The sequence below is a fragment of the Sinocyclocheilus anshuiensis genome, unplaced genomic scaffold (assembly GCF_001515605.1).
Source record: "Sinocyclocheilus anshuiensis isolate Anshui unplaced genomic scaffold, SAMN03320099.WGS_v1.1 scaffold47, whole genome shotgun sequence".
Classification (NCBI taxonomy): Eukaryota; Metazoa; Chordata; class Actinopteri; order Cypriniformes; family Cyprinidae; genus Sinocyclocheilus; species Sinocyclocheilus anshuiensis.
Genome location: NW_015551047.1, coordinates 562,979 through 570,895, shown reverse-complemented (window position 1 = coordinate 570,895; position 7,917 = coordinate 562,979). Strand labels below are relative to the sequence as shown.

General features: G+C 40.0%; 1 protein-coding gene across 3 annotated transcripts; it reads left to right on the top strand.

Annotated features, from left to right (window-relative positions):
• Positions 1 to 6: 6 nt before the first annotated feature.
• LOC107661838 (polyhomeotic-like protein 2) lies at positions 7 to 7,764 on the top strand. Of its 3 annotated transcripts, none has more exons than XM_016451613.1 (7): positions 7 to 432; positions 2,927 to 3,185; positions 4,204 to 4,295; positions 4,377 to 4,422; positions 4,907 to 4,973; positions 5,155 to 5,269; positions 6,533 to 7,763. In XM_016451613.1, exons 1-7 carry the CDS (start codon positions 91 to 93, stop codon positions 6,683 to 6,685), a joined length of 1,074 nt encoding a protein of 357 aa, XP_016307099.1. In that variant the 5' UTR covers positions 7 to 90; the 3' UTR covers positions 6,686 to 7,763. The 3 variants fall into 3 exon arrangements, with proteins under 3 accessions (XP_016307099.1, XP_016307100.1, XP_016307101.1); XM_016451614.1 differs by lacking the exon at positions 7 to 432 and adding an exon at positions 523 to 686 and having other exon boundaries at positions 6,533 to 7,764; XM_016451615.1 differs by lacking the exon at positions 7 to 432 and adding an exon at positions 1,338 to 1,349.
• The last annotated feature ends 153 nt before the right edge of the window (positions 7,765 to 7,917 follow it).

The window sequence follows — 7,917 nt, the reverse complement described above, 5'->3', positions numbered from 1 at the left end:
CACCGCGGCTCGAAAGACTGCGAGCGTCACGTCGAAGGCAACACTGACGCACTTCATCCACTCTATCAAGCTTGAAGCCCATTAGGAATAATGTCTGAGCCGTACCGCGAATGGATCCTGGGCTCCATAGACTCGCTGAGGTCGAGGAAAGCGCGACCGGACCTGGACAGAATTTGCAGGATGGTCAAAAGACGACACGGCTCGGATTGGGACCGAACCCGGTCAGAACTAGAGAAACTGATAGAGGAGCAAACGGTGCTCAAAGTCAACTATAAAGGCTCGGTTTCGTATCGCAACGCGGCAAAGGTGCTAAGAGGCAGGAGAAAAACCGAGCAGAGCAAGTGTGCGGTGAAACCGCCTTCTCTCGCGGACTGGAGCACCGGCGACAGCGCTCTGGGTCCCGTGGATGAGGATCACATGGAGGACATGGAAGTAAGTGAACCGAGAAGCGGCTGCGCTCCGGCAAAAACGTGACGCGGAATGTGAAGTATTGGTGTTTTTATCACTAGTTGAAGTGCTCCGGCGTATGCAAACGCGCACACAGAGAGACGCGCGCGCGCGGACTGGCGCAGACGGGGAGCGGCGCGATGCTTCACGAGCGTCGGGAAATCGCCAACAATGGAAGCGCTCGATCTGCGAGGTCCAAATCTTTCGGAGCGAGTTTTTGTGTGCGCTGGATGAGTCCGGTAACGTTAACTCAACTTTCGCGATGCAATCCTTGTCAATTATTCCGAACTCGCTTTTGCACGGCGGGGGAAAGTCACCAAAAACATCACGGTTCAGCCGACTGACGCATTTCGCACAAGGAGCGACACTGGAGACAATTGCATTAGCGATTATTGAACGTACTGGCGAGAGACGATTTATTTATTTTTTTGCGCTTGAGCGTGTCGTGACCGAGTCGACACGACCATTTCTAGGGATCACTGAAGCGCAAGTCATTAGACGCGCTGCTGGATGATCCTTTCTGTCCGTGAACGCGAAGTGCGACAGAAGTCGTCAGTGCGGCTTGTGAACTTGCCGTACTTATTTATCGCGGGTTAACATGTGAGCAAAGGTGAACGTTAGTTTTGGATGTGTTTTAAGGGAGAAAATGTCAGCTTTAGCCACGTTTAACATTAGCTTGCTTTGGGACGCGCTTGTCTCAGGCAGGCAGCGCGCCTCGGAGCGAAGCGGGGCGGGTTCATGAATATTAACTAGGCTGCGTAAACTTCGCCAGTGGCGTGCCTCATTAATATACATGAACTCACCACGCTTCGCTCTCGGGTCGCTGACGAACCTGGCGTAACTTAATATTCATGAGCCCGCCCCGCTTCGTTCTCAGAGTCGGAGTTCAGCAAACTCACTCCGTAATGTTCCTCATACTGTATGATTAAGTTATTTCGATGTGTTTGTAACGTTCCTAACACCACTGTGCCGACCAAAACCGGGGTTCAAAGCGTACGAAAGAACGGGCGAAGAGGAATTTCTGGCTCACTCCCGACTGAATAAACAGTGCGCCCGGCCTTCAGATACTGAAGCTCGAGTCGATGATAATCCAGTTTCGCAGAGCGACGGATTGAGTATAATCACAAAGTGTAGTTGTCGGAATCTGTTCGTTTAAATGTGAAATACTGGTACGTTCTAGTATTGCTAATCATTATGAAGTCCTGTTCAAAGCCCCTGTTTGCGTGCTAATACTGTAGATGTTTTCTTCCTCCCATCATCTTGGTATTTGTCATGCTTTTTAGTGGAAATATTCCTGGTCTTGTGAACATTTCCTGCGTTATTGCACCGGACGGTTTAGTGAACCAGTAGCAAGGCATGTTGGCACACTAAATGTGTTAAGTTGACATAATGGGAGTCTGCAATTAAATAGTTTATTACTTCAGAAAAATGTAAACAGTTAGGAAACACAAAACAGTTTGTGAAACAAAAATAAATAAAACCGCAAATGGAATAAAAAATAAAAAAACAGCAAGATTTAAAAAGCACAACTTGGCCCAAGAAAAATGGGGACATTTATGTAAAACATTCTTGTCCTGAGAACACAGTTCAACCTTTCAGAATCAAACATTCAAATCTGCCTGCCCTTCATTATAAAGTTGACTCAGTCATTCTTCTTGTGTTCAGTCATTTAACAGTAAAAAAACTATGACAGTACTAGAATTTCACGAAAATTATGCTAATTTAATATTAGATGTTTTAAACCACTGCCAGGGAAAAGCATTTTTTGTAATATTGGACTTGTGTTAAAACCTTGTAGTTGTAAAAATATACTGCTTGTAATCAAAGTAAAAGGGTTTTAATCTATATTTAGAGTCCAGTATTATTTTAAAACAGTATATGATTATGTATACACTTCTGTTCAAACAGTAAGATTTTTTTTCATGTTTTTGAAAGAAGTCTTTTATGCTCATCAAGGGTGTATTTATTTGGTCATGAAGATAGTAAAAACAATAATACTATTGCTAAATATTATTACAATTTAAAATAACTTTTTATTTTAATATATATTGAAATGTAAGTTATTCCTGTGATCAAAGCTGAATTTTCAGCATCATTACTCCAGTCTTCAGTGTCACATGATCCTTCAGACATCATTCTAATATGCTGATTTGCTGCTCAAGACACATCTATGATTATTATCAATGTTGAAATCAGTATATTTTAGAAGATATCTTTTTGAGGATTCTTTGATGAATAGAAGGTTAAAAGGTTAAAGCGTTTATTTGAAATCGAAATCTTTGCTGTCACTTTCGATCAATTTAATGCATCCCTGATGAATAAAAGTGTAGTGTATCTACTAATTTATTTGAAGTTCCATAGAAAACAAATGGCACACGTGAGGCATTTTGTTGAATCCTCATGTTGCATTCGTTTCTATGCAGTACTGGCAGTGATCATGATAATAATAATAATAATAATAATGCTGCAATCTTTTTAGGACGAGATGTCCACGACAGCGGGAATGGACAGCAGCATGGACGAGGAGGGGGATGAGAGCAGTCTGGATGCCATGTGCGCTCAGAGCACCGCTGACTCGGGCATCAGCATGAGTCCCATCACCAGCAGTAACACCAGTCAGCCTGTTCCCTCACCCACGTCCTCAAAGAACTCTCCTACCCATGATGCTCTGAGGCAGGACACCGACAGCGCTTGCATCCTACCTGAGCACATACAGCCAGAAGCCCAGCAAGACACAGGTACCCAAGTCCTGTTGGTCATTTTTTAAAATTAACTTCTCAAGATAAAATGCCAAACTAACCAGCATTTAAATAGAGCTAGTAATTAAAATAAATGAGTTCAAGAGCAAGTCTTGTGAAACTTCACGTAAGGCCTGTTCACATCTAGGACGATAACTATAAAAACAACGATAAAGATATAGTTCAATATTAAAGAATAGCAGAGTCCACACCACAGCTATAACGATAAAGGCACAGAGAAACGATATCGTTGGAATCACTTTCAGAACGATTTTTTCCCCGCTGATGAATGATAAAAAACTTTTTTTTTTATTGCATCCACTCACATTCCAACACGCAGCCTTGGTTGAGCATAACCAAAAACAGAAAGAAAAAAAAATTAAAGCGTCAAAATAAACCAAACTAAACCAGAAAAAAAAAATGCAAGCATTCACAAACAAATGCAACAAATTGCTGAATTTGCATTCATTCTTTTGATCTTAAGAATGGCAAATTGCGTCTGTCCAAAGGGTCTTTTAAAAGTATGGATGTTTTTGCAGTATAGAAAAATGTAAAATATTGCAAAATATTTAACCAGTGGCCAATTTTTATTTATCTATTTATTTATAAATAAGCATAACTTATTTTATCCCTGTCGCATATGTTCCAAGATGATTGTGTAACCTTTTTTTTTAGCTCTCCTACACTTAAGTGACTAATAAAATAATCAAGTGGAGGCAGAACAATCGGTCTTTCTTGAATATACATCTTTCTCTCACTGAATTTGTTAGAAAGGTGAAAACCTAAAGAGACAAACATACAAGCACACATTTTGACTGGGTAAAGTGTTTGCACCCATCAGTCTGTTACAATTCCTGTTCTCATTTCGTTCATTTTCTGCCAAATTCAGGCATTGCATTGCCTGTCAAGGAGTTGGATAGTTGAATAATTGATGAGAGTGACAGGCCTCCATCAGAAGAAGCCAAGGTTAAATGTGTAAGAGATTTGAGTTGGCAGTGTCTGTCGTTGTAACCCACAGGATCTGTGGCTCTCGTGCAGCAGCCAGCGGCCATCTGTCTCTCCACTCTTCATGTCGAGGATCCGTTGCTGTCACACTGCACAGCCACGCCGGTAAGCATGTCCGCCCTGCGCCTCCAATCACAGCACATCTGTCCTGTTCCTCTGCGTCATATTGTGTCTGTCTGTCATCAGGACGAGGCGCTGAAGTCAGACGGAGGGCCTGATCCTGTTGAGGAGGGTGAGGATCCTGCCCGTGCTCTCCGTGATTCTGCCGACTGCCCGTGGGGAAGTCGTGGCCTAATGGTTAGAGAGTCGGACTCGTAACCCAAAGGTTGTGGGTTCGAGTCTCGTACCGGCAGGGATTGTAGGTGGGGGGAGTGAATTGTACAGCGCTCTCTCCCACCTTCAGTACCACGACTGAGGTGTCTTGCTCCTTGCATTAGTTTGCCTTGCTCAACAAGGCACCAAACCCCCCACTGCTCCCCGGGCGACGCAGCAAAAATGGCTGCCCACTGCTCCGGGTGTGTGTTCACGGTGTGTGTGTGTGTGTTCACTGCTGTGTGTGTGCACTTTGGATGGGTAAATGCAGAGCACTAATTCCGAGTATGAGTCACCATACTTGGCCACATGTCACGTCACACTATCACACACTCTTTAAATTTCACACCGTATCTGTCAACTCATTGGAAGTTACATTTTTATTCGAACCTGTGCTTTCTCAGGTGAAATGTGCACTAAGAGCACAACAGAGGAAGAACCTGTTAACAATGGAGGGATGAATATTGGAAAGTGAGTAAAAGCCAACATTTTCTTTGTGTCTTTGGTAATAAAGAGACTTAAACTTAGTGTGTCATTTCTGTGGCATCATACGGAATAAGTGTAATGTTATCAAACACTTTGCAATGTGCCGTCAAACCCACACCATTGGACATAAACTATGAGGCTTTAATCTGTTTTTGGTCATTCTCAGTGATGTGGTAAAGAAAGAAATCGGGCAGGACCCTTTGCTTTGGAGCGTGGCTGATGTGGCCAGTTACTTCACGTCTGTGGGCTTCCCTGAGCAGGCGCTGGCTTTCAGAACACAGGTTAGTACTGTAGTGAACCAAACCTGTCAAGAGCATATTTTAACCCAAAGTCTACTGATCCATTTTTGTGCTTTTTGTATAATAAAAAAATCGACAAATGATTAGGAAGTAAACTAGTGAGTGCGGATCTTGCGAAGTCATTACGATTTTTATTGATCTATGCACCCAAACTGTTGGTTGAGCGCAGTGATTGCACATCTTTTTGTTTTTTGATTTGAACCCAAAGCCTAAAGAAATACATGGAAAAAATGAGTTTGCCTAACAAAAATGAAATCTTAATTTTACAATGCAAAAGATGTTCTTTTCATATTTTCATGCCAAAGATAATGTGCAGGACATTTCTTTAACTTGTGCTGAGTTTAGGCTTCCCATGGCTTTGGAAAAAACATTTTAAATGGTTATTTCCAGGCCAGGTAAAGTTAATCTAAATGAATGAAATGAATTAAATTCTGTAGTGAATATTTATCTAGCTATGCTCAGCTCTAAAATATTAATTTACTTTGTAAGTGCAATTTCAGGAAATGTTTTTTTTTTTTTAAAAGGTGCAGGAACACTGTAATAAAAAAAAAAGCTTTCCTCTGTCAAGAGTCACTATTGAATAACTACAATAGGAATACAATACTGGGAATTAAAAACAACTGTACACATTATGATAATGAAATCATTACTTTATCCTGAACATTTTTTTTTCCCAAAAACAAGACAATCCAACTACTTGAGCTAGAGTAGTTTTTAGAAATAGAGCTTGTTTGACTAAAAGAAAAAAAAGGGATCAGTATGAGTTATATGGTGACTTTAAACAAACCTCAATAGATATGACTTACAATCATATGGCTGTAATTATGTGAATAAGTTGGCTAAGGAAATGTAAAATCTAAACAAGTCTACAATCTTATGCTTACTGTTTTATGTTGTAATATATTTTATAATGTAATCTATTGAGGTCGAAGCTGTATTTTCAGCATCATTTCTCGAGTCTTCAGTGTCACATGATCCTTCAGAAATCATTCTAATATGATGACTTGCTACTAAAGCAATTATTATCAGTGATGAAAACAATTGTGCTGCTTTATATTTTTGTGGAAACAGTGAGTTTTTTCCCCCCAGGACTATTTGATGAATAGAAAGTACAAAAGAACAACATTTATCTGAAATCGAAATCTTTTGTAACATTATAAATACCTTTACCTGTCACTTTTGATCAATTTTCTGTGTCCTTGCTGAGTAAAAGTATTTACACCTTTGTATCTTCACTTCCAACAGGAAATAGATGGGAAGTCCCTACTGCTGATGCAGCGCAGTGACGTGTTGACTGGTCTGTCGATCAGACTCGGCCCTGCACTTAAAATCTATGAGAATCATGTGAAGGTGCTGCAGAGAAGCCACTTTCAGGACGACAGCCGTCTCTTCTCATAGTGCTTGTGTTTTCAGCGAAAACAGACGGAAATTCTCCTGCGCTGGCCACGAAATGAGGGGAAACGTTCACTCTTTAAGACTTGATTTGCACAATCCTCCTCAGCTTCTCTTCTCTTCTTCCGTGTGAGGACATGCCGCATGATTCAGCCCTGCAGTCTGTTCTTCTGTTCTGTCAGTGTCCTTCTATCCATCCGTCGCAGGGCTGACGGGACCATTCGTCTTAGTAGAAGTGTTATTTTTTTCTACGGTGGAGCTTTTCATTCACCAGTGTTTTGTCCTTCCGTTTTTGTCAGGTATGATTTACAGTGTCGCAATATTATATAAACATTGTTCTTGTCCAATTAAATGTACGATGTTCAGCGATGTTTTACAGCAGTCTTAAAATGGTCATGCGAAGTTAGGAAATAAATTCCAGTTTCAGAATCTGAAATTGCATTTGTGGCATCAGTCTTTTCTGTTATGCATTTTGCCTGCCAAGCAGAGATATGGAGTGAGTTATTGATGCTTTGATTCCAGCACTGCACAGCCAGTACATTTACTCTGAGAGACGCATTCATATTGGCATTCATAGAGAGAGAAACATAGTTCATTGTGATTCAAAAAAGTATTATTTTTTTTTTTTAAAGAAAGAAAGAGATGAAAACATTTATTCGGCAAGAATGAATACCAGACTTAATTTATAACGCAAAATATAACACAACCTGGAAGTGATTGATAGATAGGTGATGGATATCTGCTACATACAAATTAATTTGCTTCAGTCTCACCTCGAAGAAGGAATTAAGTGTGTTATATTTACCTCTAAATAAAGGAACAGATTTGCCCTTCAGTTCATATCATTGCTTTAGTCACATCTCTCAGACTAAAAGAGTCACTTTTTATTTCTAGGCTGTGGTACTTTGTCTGCTAATTCAATATCTTTTTATTTCCAAAATTTTGCACAATTTTCTGTATTCATGTATATAAACAATACAATATACTGTATATTTTTAATTTGTAATTAAAATAGAATGGCTTTACTTGACAAATACAATATTACAGTACCTCAACATTTACTATTTATTTCATACATTGAGAGAGATATATATATATATATATACAGGGCTGTACAGTGGTGTGTATGTTTGTATGTATGTGTATATGTATGTATGTGTATGTATGTATGTGTATATGTATGTATGTGTATATGTATGTATGTGTATGTGTATATATATATATATATATATATATAG

What these genes read in the sequence shown, in the direction of transcription:
- LOC107661838 (XM_016451613.1), top strand. Translation starts at nt 91, where the DNA reads ATGTCTGAGCCGTACCGCGAATGGATCCTGGGCTCCATAGACTCGCTG. An exon ending in GCCTGATCCTGTTGAGGAGG is followed by an intron (nt 4,423 to 4,906) that starts GTGAGGATCCTG and finishes GTGCTTTCTCAG; the next exon opens with GTGAAATGTGCACTAAGAGC. An exon ending in GGAGGGATGAATATTGGAAA is followed by an intron (nt 4,974 to 5,154) that starts GTGAGTAAAAGC and finishes GGTCATTCTCAG; the next exon opens with TGATGTGGTAAAGAAAGAAA.